At 39.3% G+C, this 23,430-nt stretch overlaps 1 protein-coding gene across 1 annotated transcript; it reads right to left on the reverse strand.

Moving 5' to 3' along the window:
• Nucleotides 1–507: 507 nt before the first annotated feature.
• LOC114539293 (serine/threonine-protein kinase dyf-5-like) lies at nucleotides 508–12,485 on the reverse strand. Its single transcript, XM_028559919.1, is given in 15 exon segments — nucleotides 508–781; nucleotides 1,393–1,519; nucleotides 1,743–1,755; nucleotides 1,757–1,985; nucleotides 2,207–2,250; nucleotides 2,686–2,854; nucleotides 3,311–3,627; nucleotides 4,006–4,065; nucleotides 4,509–4,680; nucleotides 5,724–5,856; nucleotides 6,206–6,285; nucleotides 6,472–6,593; nucleotides 6,749–6,803; nucleotides 11,938–12,175; nucleotides 12,369–12,485. Coding segments are annotated over 14 exon segments (1,641 nt in total). The 5' UTR covers nucleotides 12,039–12,175; nucleotides 12,369–12,485; the 3' UTR covers nucleotides 508–762.
• Nucleotides 12,486–23,430: the final 10,945 nt, after the last annotated feature.

A 23,430-nucleotide genomic window follows, 5' to 3' on the forward strand; every position in this document is an offset into this window, starting at 1 on the left:
AATCGAATTCGTCCTGATATGGGTCTCAAATTTGTTCGACTTTACTGTTCTCGTGTAAACGAAAGACCGAAAAGGACTAATGTAGGACCTATTCTAAACTCGTCCGGTACCGTGTAAACGGTCCTTTAACAAAACAGAGACTGTCGCTAAAAAGGTTCGACGAGAGAATGGGACAATTGTTCATTTGATAATCTTTAAACAGGATTTAAGAATAGAAAAAAGAGCAATATTCAGTTGATAATCCCTTTCAAACCGGCACTGCGAAGTGGAGCATAGGGAGATCTTCATTTGATCATTCTTTTGTAAGCCAGGACGGAAGAAGAGGGTAACCACTTGTGAAACAAAGTATCGTTCCTACTTTATGACAGGGATACGAGGAGTGGAGATAACTTAGGCAGTTTCGACAGATTTAGGCATTTTTGTCACAAAATACCTCCCCCACCACCCCAATTAAGATCGCTAATGGCCTAAAATCTCAAAAAACCTATTAAAACTATACAACTCCTTTGAATGAACGCTTGGCGTTTTATATAACAATATATTTACATGTGCAGTTCTAGTTTAGCCTTTATTATGTACATCACGCGCGTCCATTTCGACTCTGAAATAAATAGGATTTAAATATATTCTGTCTGCTATACGACCCGAGACGAGTTAAACGCTGACTCTTTTGTTGAACAGAGTTTCTCGAAGTTTGCAAGTGTGGCGAATTCTGAGAATGTCACTTGAAATGTGTGTTAAAATTTTATTACAGGTCGAATCTTATCTTCCACCACCGTACCTAGAGAAAAATAAGATATATTAAAGTCACTTGGAGAGCCTTTCATGGGTGAAAGGGGTAATATGGAGGAAGGGTCGCCTAAAATTGCCGTAGATTTTAGTTTCCAACATCGCAGAACGTTAAATTACCCGTTCTAGCTATACCACCACCCCGAAAGGATGATTTCACTTTTATTACTGTTTACTCGCTTGGTCTGAATACAGAAGATATGAGATTGGATTTTGGAAAATGATAGGATTTTGATGTAGGAAATGGATAGTATACTTGTGAATTATGGACTTAAAAAATATGGAAGCCAGTAAAGGCCCGTTTACACCTGCGATTTTCCTCTTTTGACAGATGTGAATGAGTAATTAATTGCGAATGCTCTGATGTATAAGAGCTCTTTCTTAAACATCAGTAAATAATTCACTCTTTCACATCTTTCAAAAGAAGAAAATCGCACATCAAATCGCAGCAAAAATTCTAAGTACACTTGACCGGGCTGAAGACTCAGTACGACTAAGATTTGAACCAGTATTGGGGTTAAAGGTACAGTAGGATAGAGTTACGATGGAAGAAATAATGATATTTTGGAAAGTAATATGGTCACCCAAATTGAAGTTACTTACTTTAGGCTCCAGTCCGTTCGGCCGTGAACAGCTCCCCCAACCTTGCCAGGTTTAGCAGCCCCTGGCGGTTGATACACTGGACCACTTGGCTGTCGTGATAATGTAGGTTTCCAGTACCCTCCAACACCTGGAGAAGATAATATTGCATGTTTATCTTATGGCTAATAAAATGAAAGTGTTTTGGAATTTTGTGATATTCTTCTCAGGGGGGAATAAATATGTATATTTTCTTGAAAAAAATTCATCCGTGTGGGCAGGGACAGTAATAGAAAGGGGAAAAAACACATCGGATAGACCATTACAGGACATGGTTATTTAATATTTGAGGGAAATTTTGCTTGTGAACTCACCAACGGAGCTACCGGGTTCCACCAATACCATAACCTCCTCCTAGTCTGGACTGTCCATTATGGAACGAGGGAAGGTAGGAAGCGTTTAAACCCATGCCGACCGACGATTTTTTACTCGCAGGCATTTTGTTAGCCGCTGCAGGACTCTGCCCTGGGAAGTATCTCGCTTGTTTCATATAATGTTCCTTGGCGCTTGGAGGATTGCGACGATTTGAATCACCGTCTTTCAACGGCCCAAGATTGCTTTATAAAGTGAATAAGACGTATAAATAGGTCGTTATTGAAAACTCTACCGCCTACTGCACTGTCCCTGTGTCACTGCAGGTAGAAAGACCTTAAGCGCCAGTTGATTGGTTTTCTTACTGTATTTAATTCGTTGTGACTAACAGGAATTTCACCACCGTTTCGTGTTTACATAAAATTCTGCACATATTAACAATTTATACGCTATTTTAACTACTTACTTTTCGAAAGTGTCTCGCGTCTCACGTCGTTTCGTGGGTGGAACCTAGGTTTAATAAAGAGGTAAATTATTACACGCGAAATAAAACACAAGTTGATAAATAATACAAACATTAGCAACAAGGGTTATCGATGTTTCGCATTGTTGCGTTATCGTACGTACGTACGCGCATGTAAATTGAAATTGTCTAAAAGATACATGCAACTTCGGTACACAAGTTGGATGAAAGTTGTTGAATATTGGAACATTTATCAGAGTAAATATCTTATTAGATATTAGAGTATAACTTTGGATTATCAAACATAAAATATATTGGAAAAGGTATACAATACCTTTGTATATTAGATAAAACCAATAGAGAAGCAATGTAACTTATACAGGGTAAAACCACATTCTTCCATTCCTCCCTTAAACATTTTAAGAACCCCCAAAGCAGAAATGAAAATGTGATCATAAACAGTGCATGTAAAGCAAACTAACCTTTGCTCCAGGTTTGCTGTTATTATAAGTTGAACTCTCAATCTCGTTCATGAGGTTCTCAAGATCATCATCTTGACTGGATCTTTTTGCGGCGGCAGGCCCCTTCCACTTCCGTCTTTCTCCTCCAAAAACACTCGAATTTTCTCTGAATTCATATCGACCTTGCCGCCTGCAACACTGTAATTGTTGTTATCATTCGTATGATGTCTATTAGACTGCTCAGGCGCACGATTCTCCTTTGAGAAATGCTTATTTTATCCGGAACATTATCTAAATACGGCAACTTTGTCGTTTTTGATGCTTCCTTTCTCGTATCTCCGTCATCCGCTCTACCGCCGAATCGTTTTCCGTTGTGATGAGATTTATTGAGGTTCGAAATGCCATACTCCAAAAGGCTATCGGATTCCACGTTTTTAACCGGGTTCCCCCGGGCATTGTTCTCGTTCTTCGCCGACGATAGGGATCCTTTGGCCCCATCGGATATTTTACCCCGGTAGGATTGTTGCAAGCCATCTTTCAAGTTATCGATGTCAAAATCGTCAAAAATTGCGCTGGTTTTCTTTTTCAGCAGCGGTTTAACGGGCTTTCCGGAGTCACTGACCCGTCGTATAGACCCGTTGTTCACGGGTTCTTGTGAATTCCGATTCTCTTTAGCGTGCCCGTCAAAATCATAATCGTCGAAGAAACCACTAGGTTTTTCGTGAGAGGTTTAACTGGTTTTCCAGCATCGCTGATTCTCCGAATATCGTCCGGTTTCTTGGCCGAGCCGCGCTGAGCGTTCACTTTGGTTTGGGGAAGATCAACTCCGACCATGAAGAAAGGATATCGCAAGGATTGGGCCGCGTTCGGTCGCTTCTGTGGGTTCCACAATAGCATATCTTTGATGAGTTGGATGCCTTCCGTGCTTGCATTTGGAATGATTTGACGAAGCGGCGTGGTCACCTGATGATACACGAGAAGAATTAGTGTTGTTTAATGCAAGATTTAATGGAACTATTAGTAGGCGATTATCGAAAAACAAGTTTCAGCAAAGCGACCTTGGATTATTTTTGTACCATAGTGGTTTTTACCACGCCTGGGCGAAATAGCGAAGGGTCGTTCGGACAAAGTGATACATAATTGACGCAGTGTGTATTCGAAGGGAAAATGTAGCTGAGTTATAAAATTCACATGGGGACTGTTGCATGAAAATATCAACGATTTCATGGGGAAATTGGGCCTAAAAGTCTATTAAGATGTACCAATAAAAATGAAAATAGCTATCGCAATAGTTAGACAACTCTGTCTTCCAAAAGACGTTTCTTGTCAGTGTCAACTTACCATCGTTGGAAACTTGAAATTCATGGCAGCAGCAAGTTTATATCCCTCGCTCCAGTCGTCCTACACAAAAAAATCATAGTAGAGGAAACGAACGTTCATACTGCAAAATAGAAATAGATACACACACGCTACAGATAAGATTAATCAACTATAGCCCCGTTTACACTACACTCGATTTAATGGCACGGCACGGCTAAAATGGGTACCCATACCCATTTCATCTATGCTCGGCCTTTGTTTTGGTAGCCTGAACACTAATAAAATTGGGCACGGGTACCAATTTTAGCCGTGCCGTGCCGATAAATTAACTGTAGTGTAAACGGGGCTTATAACTATGCACAAGACAGTTTAGGAATGTGAAGAAATGATCTCATTAAAAAAATTGAATTAAGGTAGGTTTTCGACTTCATTTCAAAGTCACTCTTATATATACACAGGAGTTTTTTACAAAACACAAATAGTGGGTTTATGATGTGTTTTCGCTCACTCTGAATATTTCTTACCTTGGATGGAGTTCCAAGCACAGAACAAATTTTATAAATTTCATCTATTTCGCTGTTACCGGGAAAAAGAGGTCGCAATGTATAAATTTCGGCCATTATGCAACCACACGCCCAGATGTCAATAGGAGAACTGTAGTTGGTTGATCTCAACAGAACCTCGGGCGCTCGATACCTAGAGAGATAATATGCTGAGTCAAATATATAAATAGTTGCTCTATACATGGGAAACAAAACACAAGTCTTATAACGAGCAAGTGTCAACCGTAAGGTTGGTTTTTGTGATGACGTAGAACCTTATGAATGCCGAGATCGGAAATATCACCTCATAATCAAGCCTTATGTTTGAATGAAACCGATTTAAAATAAACTGTTGATAATAGCTGGAAACGCGCGCTCGTCAAATACATCAAGGAGTAGAAAATTCGAACAAAAGTTTTGCATTTGAAATACTGAAGTGTATATTTGCTATTCGATTCAAGGGGGCGGTTGTACGAAGCCGGGTTAGCTTATATAATGTATAACCTAAAGATAAATAACATTTTCAAACATGTTATGTGAACGGCATGCAATATGTGTAGTTGTAAAAACTATTGGTGTATTCATGTCGGAAAATTTTAGTTTCATTCCGTGATAAATGTGTAAAATATTGTTCTTTTTCTCGATCCTACCGACGGGACCCATGTTTAAATCCTTCTACCTTAACGAAACTTGTTTCTGCTAAAATTTAAGTTCTATATCGTTTGCTTTAAGTCTTTATTCTTACTGAAAAATACTGTACTGTGTGATACCTGGTGTTCGTTTTTATGTGTATTTAAGCTGTTAGCCTTTCAAGCCCGTTTCTCTTGTATCAAGCCCGTTTCTCTTGTATCAAGCCCGTTTAGCTTGAACGGTGGATAAGACAAAAGTAAATATCACTCTTACATCCCACTTGAATGAGTCAACTTGAATATTATGCACTGAATATATAGTTCTAAACAGTATCTTTGTATTAAAGTTAAAAACTTTCAGTTCGCTTGGAGACTTGCTTTCTATATTTTAAAATTATCCACCGTTTAAGCTCAACGGGCTTGATAAAACCGGCCTCTGCAAAGTCTTCTAGTGTGCGGTGGCGTTTTGAGCGCTTTCCGGTACGCGTGCCATCTGCACCGTATTTTCAACATGTTCAAGATGATGATATATGAATTAAGTTATAAAGTATTCAACGACCGGACCTACCATCTTGTCGAGACGTAGTCAGTAAAGGGTGGTCTTGACCTGATTTCTCTCGCTAAACCAAAATCAGCGATCTTCACTTGCTCCGGGCCACTGCATAACAAATTCTCAGGTTTGATATCTCGGTGAAAATAACCTAGAAGGATATTAGTATCGCTCGTTTAAAAATGACCATTCACATGCGGAAAAAGGAAAGTTATCTTAATGATACCGGTGACAAATTTTATTTATTTCAAAAACACATTCAGTACCCTAGCTATATCGCAAAATCACTTCACGATGTGACTTATCGATCTTCGACATTAAACATTCCATATCTTTTTAACAATGGCGGCACATGCACCCCGCCATCTTGGATATATGCATATCCTTGGCGACAGATTTGTCTGGTTTGCAAATTACACTATATGCCTTGTTTAGTACACTACCAACAATCTACTCTAATGACAAAGAGAACTTGATTAGCGGTACAAATAAATACATACCGTGTTTATGCATGAAGGTTATCCCTTGTAGGATCTGATACATGATATTTCTCACAGTTTGCTCTGGCAAATACCGATCCCTTGAATAAAACAAAGATAAAGTAAACGAAAATAAAGCTGATAGTTTTCTTACTGAAATTAGCTATACGACCGTAATTTTGAAAACAGTATTAGCAAAATCATGAAGCACTCCCAGAACACAAAACTTTTGCACGAAAACTTCTTCATCTATCACAAAGTAGACATCGAAATGACAATTTCCTTACCTATTTTTGATCATCTGATAGAGATTTTCTCTCATGTATTCAAAGACAAAATACAGTTGGTCATTTTCTCTGATCACTTCTTTCAGTTTTACAACATTTGCATGATTTAGTTTTCGCAAAGACTACAAAACAAACAATGATCAGTGACATTATTTATTTCGTCAGAAATCTACAAATACGAGCTATGACGTCAGTCGCAAGGGCGCAGTGGGGTATTAAATATATCGTAGTTCCCCTCAATTAATATCCCTCTATATATCATACATTATTCCAGTACCTTTACTTCACGTAAGTTAACGCACTCGTCCCAGGAATAATATTTTCTTTTCATCCTAAAAATTAAAAAAAGAAATTTCAGCATTTTGTTCATCCATTTCGGAGCTCACTAAACTAAATTCTTTAATCTACAACAATATTGATTTTAAAAACGGCTTCTGTCGCTTTGCTATAGGCGCTGAGACAAGTGGTTGAACTATCATTTTGCCTAAAATGTGGTAAACAAAATATTTCTCGACGTTTCTGTCCCTGCTATATTCAAACCTACGTATCATTTTGCCCACTTTCAAAGTAATAAAACACACGGAAATGTGTGGTTAACAGATGTCAACATGCAGACTTGTAATGATAGGTTTGCTGATGAGTTATGCTGTTTTGTACATTAAATATCGCCAAAGTTCAATTCATTTTCACAATAAGCTAATCATCAAAATAAACACGCTAAAATAAATATTAAAGTTGGAGGGATATAGTAATCAGATATATTTGGCTCAATCTATATAGTCTCAATCTAGTCTCGATTTGGGCAGGATCAAAAACTCATGTTCACACACGAAATCCTTAAGCCACATGCTAAGAGTACCCTTTTATACGCGGGAAGATATAAAAAAGCCGAGTACAGCTGCAACGGGGCGTTGCTTCATTACCAGACTAATTAACGTATTAATTACAATATAGATTGTATTACAATATTGTTTCGTTCAAACTACAATATATAGGAAAGGCTAAAGTTAACCTTTTGAAGTAACAAGGTGTTATTGGAACTTTTGAGTCATAACTGCGTAATGACACCCGGGAAATTTTCCGCCAAAACTGAAAACTTGCCAATTCGTGAACATAACAGAACTGCATTATAAATGCATTACTTCCACTAATAGCTCTGTTTTGGAAAACATATAGGTTCTATGCACTTTGATACCTAAAGATTATTAATATGAAGGCTTAATTGCGATGCAATTTTTTTTTTCAACAGCAACGATAGGGGATAAAAAATAGATATTGCATGCTGAGTGTATTGCTGTCAAGTATTATAACAAGAATAAATGAGTGTGATTAATTTTTAATGTACTTATTATTCATAATAAAGCAAATGTCGAAGAGATGTTGTTATTGTCACGGGACCGGGCGTTGGCCAGACGATATTATCTCCTACTGTTAGTATAAATATGACTTGCTTAGCTCCTACCCTTCACTTTTGCGTTTGTCAACTCCCACCCTTCCCCCTCAGGTCCCCCTCCCCGTTTTTGGTTAACCAGTCCTTATCCCATTTTGCCGGGGTTTGTTCTTTTTTCTTTTGTTCTAGTTTTATTGGACATTTTCGCGGCTCCGGGTAGGCGAGTTTCTGGGATTCGTTAAGTTTTTTGTGGCATGCCTTGGGCGTGTTTATTGTGTGTTTATCGTGCGTGTATTTCTTCTTCACTCCACGGATTCACCGCAGTGAATCGCGTGTGACTGTGTGATCTCGGGATGGAGAGGGTACCGTTTAGCTCCAGATGTTCCTGTTAAAAGTGTCAAAATTTAGCAAGTCTTAAAGAACGCTCGCATTCCCTGACTTAACACGATCGCATCAGCAACCTCGTTCGCATCGTCTAGCTCGATCGTTTCGTTCGCTACCGATCGGCAGCGGCCAAGACCTAGTTAAATGCTGTAGTATCGCGCGCGAGTTAACTTCTCTACTCGGGGTCAGCCTCGTCGATCTGTGAGATCATTAAATGCTAGCTATATGAACTGGTACAGGAAAAAATATTCTTGTGAATAAAATACGTAGCTACGTCGATCGCGAATACGCAAACGAAAGCTGTATAATTGGCTAAGTCACTTGAAAATGAAATGCAACCAAATATATAGACCACTTTTACAAAACAGACGAATTTACCTCTTTTTTATGCCCCGTGTCTGTACGGCAAGTTTTCCTTGACAAGCAGCCTTGTTCAAAAGCTATATAGTCATTCAGTCTGCGAGCAGGCTAGTCATGCCAGCTTTTCAACAAGAAAAAACTTGACAAGGCAACCTCTAGGGAACAGCGCAGCAATCTCAGAGCCAATCGAGCGGGTTTTTGAAGTTTTTCAATTTATGTTTTTTTTAATTGAGATTCGGTGGTATACTCATTTTATCATGGCTCATATTATCGTAAAATATTGTACTCACATTATCGTAAACCTGTCAAGGAAAATTTGTCAAAGACAACTTGTTCGCCACACACACCAGCAATTGAACGGGGGGAACCGTCTGTACTACGGGGCAAGTTTTCCTTGACAAGTTTAATTTCTTGACCAGTTCAATAATACCACTTTGTTTCAAGGCCTGATATATAGTTGAATAGAATTTTATAACTTAAACGACGCAAAAAGTGGCTATGAAAAGGAATATTTACCCAATATTAAGAAGGGCAGGCGTACATCTAGCGTTTTTAGTGTACTAAAAACGCTAGCTATAGCTGGAATGAAGTTAATCATGTCATGCATTGACTGGCCGTGCGAGAGTAAATGGCACTGACATGCAATAATGCAATACACAAACTTCAAAGTTTGAGATATATGACTGGGACGTTTTGCGCGCACATAACAGCATTTTATTCTAGTTGACGAAGCCGAAATTCAATTCTTAAAAAAGTTAAATATAAAAAGTATACATGTACGTATTTAGAATTGCATGCTGTTTAACATCAAGGGACGATTGTATGGCTGCTGGATAGCGCTATACCAACCGGACAGTGATTTTCTGCTTTTAGGTCACTCCAAACTTGCCCGGGTATTGGTATAACTGAGATGCGATTTTATTTTTTCTTTGATAGACGCGAATGAGTGGATAGTTATGCTATAGACACTAGCTGATGAACGATGTGGAAGTGTCCTAACTTATTTATTGGTACTTATAAATGTACTTTAATTGCTCTCCAAAATTCTTAAGGTCCGTTTACACTTGCGATTTTTGCTGCGATTTTCTTCTTTGACGATAGATGTGAACGAGTGAATTAGTCACGGATGTTCAAATAAGAGCTTTTATATCAGAGGATTCGTAACTATAGTCAGTACTCGTTCACATCTACCAAAAACTGGGTTGAAAAAATCTCTATTTGGTGTGAAATCAGCACTTATCCATGCGGGTTTTATACCAGTGATCCCGGATGCTTTTACTTAATATCAGTTAAAGACTATGGCCACATGATATAACAGAACTATACTGTTAACCATAAATTAAGCAGCTGAAATAATGTTACAGTTCTGTGCAATGCCATACCAGTAGTAATCCCACTAAATGCACTATATAACACTACTCATACCTCTGTGAAAGAGCTAATGGGTTAAGAAGATGGATTTAGGGTACACGGTTACAAATGCCAGATGGCATTGAAAATGTAGAAATTGTTCTCAAATTTACACAATCTTTTTTTGTCATACCATAATAAAAGTATAGTTGCAACAGGGATATCAGGCATACAAAATTTAAATTGAGGACATTATCCACCCGAACTAACTAGGACTTTAAAAGTTTTTGACATGAGCATTTGTATGTGTTAATTGCCCTGGTCATGGCTTAATTTTAATATTAACATAAGTTAACCAGCTACCAGACTCTCAAATGTGCTCTATAAGTGAATTAAAAAGCAGAACGGACATATTCTAATACAGAAAATATATTCTTATAATGTGCAATAGGTGTGGATCATATTTTTTTGATGACAGCATGAAGAATAGTCAGCTATACTGACTAGAGCCAAGTGTTAAAAGTTTGATAGCGACAACTCTTACTAAACATTTTTTTACTAAATCAACAATATGACACGAAGTATCTCAGTTTTCAAAGGGAATTAAGTGAAGGGAAACCAATTTCTCAATTTCTCTTAGAGATTCAATTTGTTTGCCAATATAATTTTAAATATTATATTGCCACTTGTATCTGTGTAAGACAGTCTGCATACAAAAACACTGCTATTATATACGCATTTTCACATAAATCTTTGATGTTTCTAAAAAAGTATCTGCAGCAGGTTTTTACACCTGATGATCCAATCAAGATTAACCAACTTTATGCTAATCAGCTTAGATAATTAAAATAAAAACATTGAGGTTTGTACAAAATAAACCCACAATGTTTTCCCTAGCAACCATTCATCCTTAGCAATGATGCTGCAGTTGGGATGCAGTTAAATACATAATTGTATAAAAACATTGATAATAAAAAAATAGTTTACAATGAAAAAGTATTTCTCACTTCTGTAGGAACCTTTGATAGACTGTTAGATAGATAATGTCACACTCAGAGGGAGATGCTTAAATTCCTTTGGAATAAGGGCATTTACACTAGGCTAGACCTTTAGGCTTCGTCTAAAAAATCTTCACTAGCATGTAGGCCTTAGGTTACATGTTCTAACAGCTCTAGATTCCCTTGTCTGCTTAATTCTATTTTAGCTACAAAAATGAAGTTCAAACCTATAGGTCTTACAAGCTTAACTACGATTCAATGGATATTCTGATGCACACATAACAAAGAATAAAACATCTTGTGGAAAATGATGCCGTTTCCAACAGATGAACAAAAATAGGAGACTCATCGAAGATTTAAATTATTGATAACCTTTAGATCTTTTTAATGGATGTCATCCATACATATTAAAATTGTATTTCCTATTGATTTTAATGCACTCACTGCAAGATAGCAATTGTCAAAAATTTAGCTGTTATTTTGTCAGAAACAAGACTATCAAAAATCCATCAGGGTGCTAAACTTTGTATATTCTAATCATGCTACCTTCTGCACAGAACAATTTGAAACCATAGATGCAGTGAAAGACTCTTTTGTTAGGTCCTTTGTTACCACTATACAGGTCTAACACAACTAAACAAACTTAAAAACAGTTGATACAGAACTCAATCTTAATTTTATGTCAAACGCACTAAAATATAGTGTCAATACCACTGTGAATTAAAGAAAGCTTGCAATTACATTTGCTGCATGTTGAAATCAATATAATGAAATAATACAACAGACTGTTGCAGAATCTCAATGTTGCAGACAATGATCATAGTAATACAGATGCCAACAGTTGAGTGATAAATTATATACACCCATTGACCGTAAAGAGGTGCATTGTATGAAGCAACAAAAGGAACAACATTTATATGGCCACAATGGCATACATTACTGATAGTAATTAATAACTATTAATCACAAGAATCGTATTCTAACCGTTTTATTGCCACATTTTCGCCTGTTTCACAATTCCTTGCCAACGTGACAGAGCCGTAAGTGCCGTCGCCAAGATTTTTAATAGTCTGATATCGCTTCATGTCGTTTGTTTATGGAGGAACGACTACAAACTTGACAACGTGCGATCAATATTTCGACAAACTTATTCCCTTCATTCGACTCAAAATCGGCTCACAATAGAAATATATTTGAACCAAAGATGAAAGCCAAGCCATTGCTAAAGTAAACCGTAAGAAAGATACTTTAGAGAACTTCAAACCTTCGACATAACAGCCAGCAAGCTACGTATAATATTCATCTATTTGTCATGGATACGTATTGTGAAGCAAAATAACGCACCGCGTAGGAAACTAGAAATTTGTTAAATCCAAAAGATGGCTTCGGATAATAGATTTAAAACACTCCCTTACCTGTTAATAGTTCGATCTTCCCATCATCTTGAGCTGTTTACGCGTGAGCAACGAATATTAAGCCCTTGTTAATCTTTTCTTTGCCGAACGAATGCAAATGGCGGCCCGTACCTATTTACCCACAATCCACTGTTGCCTAGCAACGAAGCAAACAAAAGGCTTGAATTTGAAACAGCTGCCACATCGAACATGTTCCTAATTTGGGCATGGGGGATAATTGGGGGTGTATCGTGACATCACAATCAAATGATTGGACTGGAGACAGACTGGAGACGGAAAAATCATAGATGTATCTATGGGAAAAATGAATTCCCCCGAATCTCAACGAATAAAATAATAAACTTCATGTTGCGAGGAAATACAGGGTTTCTATCGAAAGACTGCCTCGTAGGCGGAATAGATTGGAAAAACAATTTTTAGGAATTGGGGTTGTAAGGATGTATGAAATATACAATATATACATCATGATATTAATCAGTCTATGCAGTCTATGCTATATATTATTGCCCCCTTCCGGACTTCGGGAAATTTTCTTGCGTATTTTATAGGCTGTTGTCAAAACAATTCCACTGTTATGATGTTCGATTCAATGGCCTACTCGCGGTCACGCAATTTCAAAATATTTTGCCTCCTCAAAACTTCGGTAGGTTACAAACAGGCAAAATGTTCAATAGAGGTACGTGTTAAACGGGCTGCCGAGACGCAGTTTCAGCGGGAAAATTTTGATTTTAAAGAAAGCCAGAACATTTCCTGAAGAAAATGCGGTGTCAGCAAGACTGCATGAGCCATGGAGATGGGCAGAAAGCCAAGTAATGATAACGCTTGGCATGCCTATTATATACCTCAGTGTGCCGTCCAAACATATCAATGTGATCAGTCAAAGTACTTATATTACAAGAAGTATTTTTAAAAACCATTGAAATACAGGGTCTCAAAAAAGTTGAAATTCAAAATGCGGAATTTGTATTATTATTATATCAAGTCTAACCATTTATTTCTATACATATGTTAGAACCAAAGAATGTAATAATACCTTTTAGGTTACTCATTAGTAACGAATCTTAAAAAAGTAAGTGTAAGAAAAGTCCATCGGTCCATGGTTTTTAATGGAACAAAAGTTTCGTCGTTGTCAAATTTACATATCTGATCTCTCAAAATTGTTAATTTCTCTAATGATTAATCTCATAGCTGTAGAGTTTTGTTTTCGTCTGCATGGGTGGGGTTCAGGGTCATGATGTCTTTACTATATTACGAGTCTAGCAGAATTGGCAAGCAACGTTCAAGCAAGCAACCAAAACTGTATTTTTATCTTGCATGCACTTCCAGTCACACTACCTCCGGGCTCCGGAGTCCGGACACACTTCCTATATGTTAACTAAGATTTTAATACGTTCAGTAACGCGCAGTGTTTTCTTTCTCTTAAAAGTTATTCACTTTTTGTGTATCGATGATGTACTGAATTCGTAAACCTGCAGCAATCGCCACGACTCTGCGTGGTTTTGGGGTGAACTCTGTTGCGGCGGGGTTGTAGGTCGAGGGCGGTCGTACGATAATTCTAGAGGGCTGAGATGTTGTGTCGCCCTTTCTAGGATACCGTTGTTGGTTTTGACCTTTGGTTCCCGGATTTTCCTTCGATGGATCCCTCGACGACTCCTAGTTTCCAGTAATGACGGTTCTTCGCATCTCCTCTAATGATTACAACGTCTCCAATCGTGGGATGTGGGGTCTGTTCACCTCCCACTCTTCTATGTTGTTCTCTAAGGGCACGTACATATTCCTTAGACCACCGCTTCAAAACCATCTCCTTGCACCGTGCAAGATACCTTGCTCTTTTCTTAAGATCCTTGTCGGGAATCTGCCATGGGTCTAGTTTCGGTAGATCATTCTAGTTGATACCTAACATCGAGTACTAGTTTGGTGTAAGTTGAGGTAGTTAGATGACGTCCTCTATAGGTAGCTCAATGGTCTATTATTTAATTTCCGCATCGAGGACGAGTTCTTCGAGTTCCGGCCAATTAAGGGTTGCGTTGCCAACGGTCTTCTTGAGCAGCCCGAAAAGGCGTTCTTGAACAGCCCAATGAGGTGTTCAAATTGACAGCCCCACCAAGGCGCTCTACTTGAATTGAACTTCCATTTTATCGACTGTTAGACCAGATAATTGTTGAACTTCTCACTCTCCTTGGCTTCTTTGAACCACTTCGCCGCCGCTTTAAAGACACTGTCATTATCCGAGTATATCAGCTCGGGTCTCCACGACGGGCTATAAATCGTTTAGACTGACAATGAACTCTTCTAAGTCCAACGACGGCAGCAGGTCTAGGAACACTCCTCAGGTTAGGCTGCAGCCATACAATGCAAAATAAGATTTCTTTTCTGCGTTGGACTTGGATCGGTACAATATCGGACCTGCGAAATCAACTCCTATGACTTGGTAAGGGGTGTCGCCGCTGTTCTGGTTCCTGGTAAGTACCGGGTTGTGGTGATTGGAATGCTCTAGTTCGGAATCTCTTGCATCCCAACACTTCCCTCGTACTTTCTTCACCAGACGTCGGAGTCGTGGTATCCAATAATGTTCCCTCAACTTTGTCATGGTGAGTACGACTCCTCAATGTAAGGTCTCCAGATGCGCTTGATGAACCAACTGTCTTGTGAAGGGATGATCGTCTAACAAGTACACGGGGTATCCCCCCCTCGAGTCAGCCTCGACATTCTAAAAGCTGTTGCGGGTTGAGCTGCAAGTTTAACTGTTGTTGATCCTTCTCGAACTTGGGTGTGGTCCGTGCTTCACTGCTGGACTCGTTTAATCCACCAAAGCTTGTGGTTCTCTATTTCACTTGTGGTCAGTTGGCCCGACCGTCTGTCTTCTGCAGTCGCTCTGGAGTTGGTTATAAATCTTTGGACCCAAGCTCCGATACGCAAACTTTTCCAAAGTTCATGTTTGGATAGTAACTCATCGAACGAGTCCTTTACAGACGCGGCTACAGTGAGGATATTCCGAACGATCTTTGCCTCAGTGTTGCTACAAGCACTGGATCCCAGAGTGATATCTGGAGGCCATTGATCTGGGTCTGCCAACCAACGAGGTCCAAGCCTCCAAAGCTCCACTTCTACCACACTCCCTCCACGTCTTCCCAAGTCTGCGGGATTTTCTGACGTCGGAACATGGTGCCACGTGATGGTTGAGTGTTGTCGCGCGGATCTTGTTCACTCGGTTTGAGACAAACTTTTTTTATTCGCCTGAACCGAGGATCCAAAACAGCGCCACCGTACTGTCCAACCAACAGTGGAAGTCTGCTGTAATGATCTTTTGAAATGCTTGCTGGACATTAATAATCAGGTTGGCGGCCATGTGACCTGCTACCAATTCTAATCTCGGTATTGTGAGACCACGTTTGGCCAAACGAGACTTTGCTGTTACAATATTTTGCGCTACCCCGTCTTCCTGCTTTACCACGGCGTAAACGACCCAGCAGATACCCTTCCCACTTGCATCTCCAAATGCGTGTAAGGTTACTTCCTTGCTTGGTTGTTGGAGGAGTTTACTTGATCTGGGGAAGGTCACCGCCGATGTTGGCAGATTGTTGTACCATTTGTTCCATGCTATTCGCAGTGGGTTAGGCAGCTCGGTATCCCAGGCGAATCTCTCATCACTTATGTCACGGAAGATAAGCTTTCCAGATAATCTTGTTGGGGAGACTAACCCGCGCGGGTCATATATACTTTGGCTAAGGTTGATAAGACTCCTCTCTTGGTTTGCTCTGTTGCTCCCTTTGGGAATTCAATTCTCCATGTATCATTCTCTTTATCTCACGTGAGGCCAAGCAGCTTAGTTTCAGATGATGTGGTACCCAACTGCATGTTGTTTGGTGTACGAGACCTCACCATTATCGACATTTACTTCATCGTTCTTCTCTAACTTCTTCTCGTTGCTATGCCACTTGTAGAGATTGAACGTTGCATCTTTGAAGATTTCCTTTGCTTTAGACTTCTTCGTTTGTGCTTCTTCAACCGTAGCGCCACCCGACAGCCAGTCATCCACATACACATTCTTGCGTACTTCTTCAACGAACTCTGGATACCGATCTTTCCACAGTGTGAGGTGTTGGTTGATGACCCCACCCAACAGGAATGGGGAAAAGGTCAAGCCAAATAGGACTCGTGTGAAACGATAAACTTTAATGTTCGATTGTACAGGTGGTTGCCCGTGGAATCTCACAGAATCACGCTCTGCCTCCCGCGAATTCGGATTTGCAAAAACGCTTTCTGCAAATCTCCGGTGATCGCGACTGGATAAGTTCGTGATCATACAAGTACTGTTCACAGTAAGCTCTGTAATGGCAGACCAGGCTGTAGGCAATCATTCAGGGATGGCTGGTCTCCTCGTTCTTTAGCTGAGGCATCATAAACCACTCTCATTCTCGAACTTTCTGCTTTTTGTTTTATTATTGCTTTATCTGGAAGGTAGAATTCATTTCCGATCACCTCTGCTGGGGCCGGCTCGACGATTCCCTCCTTTATCTGCTTTTGAATGACGTTGTCATATGGTGAATAATTGTTGTCATAGTCGTGTTTCTTTACCAGCTGCCGTAGTCTTCACTTCCAGCCTTGTTAGTGGGCAGTTCTGTGTGGACCCCTAGTGCCCTTCCAAGGGAGCCCAGTTTCGTACCACCCCTCCGACTCCGTCTCAATTGTTCTTTGAACTCTTGGTACACTTGCTCTTCTGCCGGAGAGTCAATTAATCCGAGAACATCCAGACTACAAAGCTGCTCAAAGTCGACACACTTTGAGCTGGTAAGTAATAGTAGTGTGGAATCTACCTCTTGACCTGGAGACATGATTGTCCAACCGAGCAAGGTCTTCTCTGCTACTGGCTGACCTGGTGATCTAATTCTTGGTGCAGTCTTCGTTTTTATTGCCGCATACTCGCTGGCGCCAAGTACTACATGCACGGGTAGATGAGGGTTGATGTCAACATCATTGATTCGAACTCTATTGAGATGTGAATGGTTTTTCAATAACGTTTCATAATTTGGGTTAAGTGCATCAATTGGGGTTTGTCCACTTTAGTTACATTGATGTCCATGGAGAAATCACCATCTACTGAGCTGATCTTGACATTGTAGATTTCCACTTTGGTCGTAGTTGTCCCGAGCATCATCTCTATCCGTTTGGTCTTGACACTTGACTTCGGTGGGAGGTTTTTGAAGTGCACTGATTACTTTGGCGGAGGCATACGAGCTCCCAGCCCCAGTATCGAGTAAGGCTCGCGTCTTGACACCGTCTACCTCTGGCAACACAACTGGATACATCACTTTGCTCTCGCCATCCTGTTGTTCCGACCTCAAAATCTCGTGTTTGTTTTCAGAGTCGCATATTGACGTATGATGTTCTTTTTGCCACAGTTCTAATAGACAATAGTACTTCTACATTCGGCTGCTCGGTGTGACCCCCTGGTGCAATTATAGCATAGCTTCCTCTGTGCTAGTATCTTTCTTCTGTCAGCTGGTGTAGCGACGACTGAACAAGCTGTTGATCTATGTTCCGTGGAACGGCAGTAAACACGTGCTCGTGGTTTGCTTTGATCTTTCTTCTGAAATCTGAATTGTGATGGATATTTTACTCCTCTTGTCCTCTTGGTTGTGTTCAACTGGGTTTCTGTCCATCCATTCTCGTAGAGCATCGCACAGTTGTACAAAGGTCCACTCTTTCCATTTCGGGTCCGTTCGCACCAGGTCTCCGCGTATACCTGGACGTTTATTGATTGTCATTCTGACCGGTATCCGTTCATGTCTCTTAACTTATTCAGAGTCTCGAGAGATTGTACATTAGTAGTGATACCCCCCCTCTGGAGACGGAAGTAATTAGTATGCGCTCATCTGGAGACGGAAGTAATTAGTATTCACCCATCTAAAGACAGAAGTAATTAGTATTCACCCTTCTGGCGGTGGAAGTAATTAGTATTCGCTTTTCCGACAGTGGAAATAATAATAATTTATTTGATTTCAGTCTCCTACGGGACGCTCTAACCCTAATGCAAGGGATGCCGCAAGCTGCCAATGGCGCCACTAAGTAGTGTCACTGAGTAGCGCCACTGAGCAGCGCCACCGAGTAGTGCTACCGAGTAGCGCTACCCAGATAATTATAGGGTGTGCATAACACAATTTCATTACCTGCTAAATGGTTGGATAAATTTTTCGTACCACAGAAAGGACAATCTTTACACTTTCGAGGCATGATGATAAATGACTCGTCAACTGACAATACATTTTAATAAAATGGCTCTCATCCCATAATCAGACAAGTTACCTCAAGCGATCTAAAGATATAATTTCAATTTCCCTATTTAAATTGGAATCGATCATTTGGTTTATATTCTTTTGCAAAATTGGTGGTTCTTTGTATAGCGCCAACATACATTCGATGTGCTGTATAATGTGTTCAATAGCACCACCAAGCAATATTTCAATTATTAATCGAATTACAAATTAGGTAGCAAAACTAAGTAGCCCACCAAGTAGCGCTACTAATCAGGTTGCGCTACCAATTAACATTACATTAGAGTCGCTCTACTAGTCAGATCGCGCTACCAACTAGCATCAAAATAGAGTCGCGTGACTAATGAGGTCGCGCTTCTGGTGAGCGCTTTGCATGGTGACAAAACTTGGTACAAATATTGTGTTTCATACGTACTGTCATCAAGTCTGATGTTCTCACTGATTCGTGTTCAGACAGTTAATACAGTGTTCTTTTGTATTGTGATATATTCCCTCAGCGTTCAATCATGTCTGAAACGGTAAGTTTTGTATATTATGTTATACCATTTTTTTACTAGTCTATGTGTACTGTACTTACATTCTCACTTCGTCTTCTACATTAACATGTTAGACATGATGAGAAGTTGTGAGACAGTGAGCTTGATTTTCTTCAGCAGTTGTTTGTGTTTACAGATGAGCATAAAGGAGCTTTTCATCAACAGCGAGTCATATTTTGGACAAACGCTATGGCTGAAGATCTTCGCCGAGAGACGGAAACTCAAACTCAGATGTTGTCGAAGATCTCATGAGTCATTGGACGGACGAGCAGCGCGATCAATTTTTCGCAGATTGGAATAATGACGATGGTTTGCTTGACATCGGGAAAGAACCTTACGGAAATAATACGATCCTACAAGATGGTGGCAATAGAAAACGTAAGCACGAAAATTGGCCAGAGAGCGAGACAAGCAAACGGCAACATCCCGAGGAGTATTTCACCACCAAATCGCCTAAACAAGTAAACGTGAGAAAGTTTAAAGTGCAAGTTCTTTTTAACCCAGCTGGTGTAAACGACACTTGATTTAAAAAAATAAGCATTAGGAAATGGAATAACTAGAGGCAATTTAACAGTGAAACTGCATGCTCGTTGAATACCAATTTTGAAACGTTCTAACAAAAGGTATAGGTAAATGACTGCAAACTAAACTGTAAGATTTGTAACAACGACAACGTCAAAACGCTAATTGTGAAACCGCGGTGGTTAGCGCTATCCGGCTTTCATACAACCGGCTTCTGATTGTTCTGATAGTATTTTTGTAATTCCCTTTCAATGGCTAAAAAATATCCTAATTTTGATTAATGGTTCAATTTAAATTCGCCACATTATAGTCATTACCGCCTAGAAGTTCCGGTGATGATAGGTCATGATAATCGTTTTTAACGTAAACAAATGCTTGTTGTTGCTTGGTTGTTCACAAAGAGTGCAGGAAAGTTTCGATCATTATTCTAGCTTTGCCTTAATTTCATAGATATAGTTGCTGTAACCTGTTCATTCGGTGACAACCAGCCTAGTCCTAGGCCTTGTGAGCGCGCGCTGGTAACTATGCAGGGGCGCCCACGCTGTGAGGCATAGCACAAAACGTTGAGAGGCAAATATTTTGAAATCAGTATTGCTTGAGAAAAATTTTCTTGCCTTCATTTTGAATTAAGAATTAAAAACATTTTCTGCTAGTTCTCTCCTGCGCGTTCAAACTGGTGACGTCACAAGAATGCAAGGTGCGCATATCAAACTCTCGCTATACAAATAGTCAGTCTATTTAACAAATAGATGAACCGGTTTATTGTAATCTATTTGTTTTATATAATAAAACTGAAAAAAATCCAAAATTAAACCGGTAAAAAGAAAACGTGTGCCTTAGAAACTGAAGCTATCTTTCACTTACACACGGATTTTTAAATTTAGACCTATGCCGCACATTCTTTATTGCTTTTGGTAAAGATTCGTCGTATTCCGGAGTCGGACTTTGGGGGTTGAATGTTGCGGGCTATATAAGAATATTGGTCAAAAATCGCCGTTTAGAGCGGAAGTTGCGGGAAAACTCCTCGTACTGCTTCCACTATACAATATTTCTTTTCCTTACATTCGGAATTGAAATCTACATGTTTTGGCGCGTATTTTGATATGAATTTCGTACATGTTCAACGTGAATTAGCTTCGGACCGATGGCCATGAACTGTAGGTATTTTTCGACATTGCTCGGCATTTGCATATGTTTTTCACACATTAATTAATGCAGTCTCTGCTGTTGGCGATGTGAATCAGAATGGAGGCCGCCGTTTACTTACGAGATAAGCAGGAAAGAGAATTTTCTATTTTCACCTTGTATGCTTTAATATAGTACTGTTTTAATAATACCACAGTTGTGTATATTTTGACAAATTTTAAGCCTGACAAGTGCTGTCTAAATATATACTGTAAATAGCGTCGGCAATAGCCTACTCTGCTACAGTACACATTTTAATGTATTTCATTTTAATCATTAAAATGATTTTCTTATTGATATATTGTGTATATATTATATAATATGCTGGAATAAGGGACATTAATATCGTTCACATCGGCTGCCTGCGCGTGTAAAGGCGAATTTTAATCAAAAGGTTTTATTGTTATTGTTATTATCGGCTCTATCGTCTGTATTGACGCAGCGGCCAAAATACGAGGCTTTTCATGCTGAAGAAACGGGAAATATATTAACTTTTCCATAGCCCATAGGGTCGCCATTCATCAAAACGCGAATCGTATCCTATAAAATGCGTACGAACACGTTCATTTTTTTGATCAACCTCTTTAATCTCAACCTCGTAGAGGTTATTGTCTTTCGCCTCCCGTTTAAATGATTTTTTCCGCATCGAACCGCAAATTCGTGGAGAAAACGTTGCGCTATAGAGGACTAGGGTCGAAATGCCCACTCACCCCCCAACCCTTCTTCCGCACAAACAAAATAATGAAATGGTGAAAGAGTACTGAAAAAATATTTTAGCTCCTGGTCCCCAAACTTCTTATAAAGGTCCTGCCCAGTGAACTCTATATATATGGAAGGCTCGCTCTAGTGCCTTGCATAATCTAAAAGTGAAGCCAAACATGGTGGATCATGAAGGCTGCTTGGGTACCGAACCAGACCTCCACGCACAAGCGGTTAAAATTTAATATGGCGGCAACGTCTAGGAGTTGAACTCGGTCAGTCTTGTAACACACACACAAATATACGGCATAAGTTACCTTTCTAAAAGAATTTTCCAGGTAAGGTTGTAACAAATAGTATGTATTCCTTTTTAAAAACTTCGTATTTTTAAAACTTTGTAAAGTCCAAAATGTTAGCTTTTTTATTTTTCGTCATAGTTTTATAATTCGTGTTTTTAATTTCCACGCGCGGTTCGAGCATTTTACGCTTCGTGGAGAACTGGTTCCGTACCCAAGGAGCCATTATTGACTGAATCAAGTTCAAAGTTGGATGCAGTTGGGCTCAAAGTTGGGCTAAAGTGTAAGCGTGCCTGATTTATCTTTGTGACAGAACATTTTGCCGAGTCTGCAAAGTGAGTTTTCAATCACAATTTTGTGACCTTTTTTACATACAAACGCCCCAGAACAATAGGACGAGCATAAATTAAATTTTTATCAATTATTTTATCTAATCTTTATCTAGTATTAGGATGAATGATATAGACATATAGTTTACTTGAAACCTTTCATAACAAAGCTATTATTAACTTATTATAAATATTAAAATATACTGGTAGTTTAACATATATACCAATATAAATTTTGTATTATGAGTGTTATATTTGAACTGACGAATAAGTGTGTCGATGTAGATATTTTTGAAGAAATAAAACTCCTTAAATCCTGATAAAAAATAACATCTTAAAACACAACAAAGCTCCCTCAATGGCCTCTCACACCTAGGCCAAGTCTTGTGTGTATCTCAGATCAACCGTTTGCAAAGACGCATTATAATTGGTTGTCTTGCATGGATCATATCGTTTTAATGTTTTTCATTTTGCGCGCAATTACGCGCCGAGACATTTGTGCATTATTTTTGCAAGGGCATGTCGTTATTTTAGACAAATTGTTGTAACAACACGGTCCAGCTGAAATATATTCAGATGACGCACACTGTCTCTGATATTGTTTTGCTATCTGGTTTATTTCTCTCGACATCGCTTTGTTTTTGCGACGAAAATGTAAATAAACTCAAGATATCAAAGACTTAAGTAAGGGTGTTCGACCTTTAAAGTCATTAGCGCATTTGACCCTACGGAGTCAATTTGTAAAGATATCTGTAGACGGAAGGAAATCAAACAAACTCAAACTATATTTTGCTTGAAAATATATAGTACCTATTCCGTGGCTACTTAATCGTGGACTATTGTGCCCAAACTCAGGGTAAGAATATTTTTATATTAGATTGCTTTCTACTTAGTACTTTCTTGTTGACAAAACTGGTGTATTTTATTTATCGTAGCGCTACTTGCGTCTCGCGTTACGCAGTAAGAACCGCGGGTACGTTCGTCCAAGTGCGTACCACACAATCACGCATGTCATGGTCGACCAGACTTTATTGTGAAATGCCTTTTAAAATTAATGAAGTTTCACATGTTTTATGATGATTCTGTTAGTCATAAGTAGAATGAACTTAAGACACAACTGACAAACAGAACAATTCGTAAACCAAACTACTTAGCGAGCGCAGTGAAGTGCATGAGTGCATTCTATAGCTATATATATTAATAGTGATAATGGAATTTAA

The sequence above is a fragment of the Dendronephthya gigantea genome, unplaced genomic scaffold (assembly GCF_004324835.1).
Source record: "Dendronephthya gigantea isolate DGI-Jeju-01 unplaced genomic scaffold, DenGig_1.0 000198F, whole genome shotgun sequence".
Classification (NCBI taxonomy): domain Eukaryota; kingdom Metazoa; phylum Cnidaria; class Anthozoa; order Malacalcyonacea; family Nephtheidae; genus Dendronephthya; species Dendronephthya gigantea.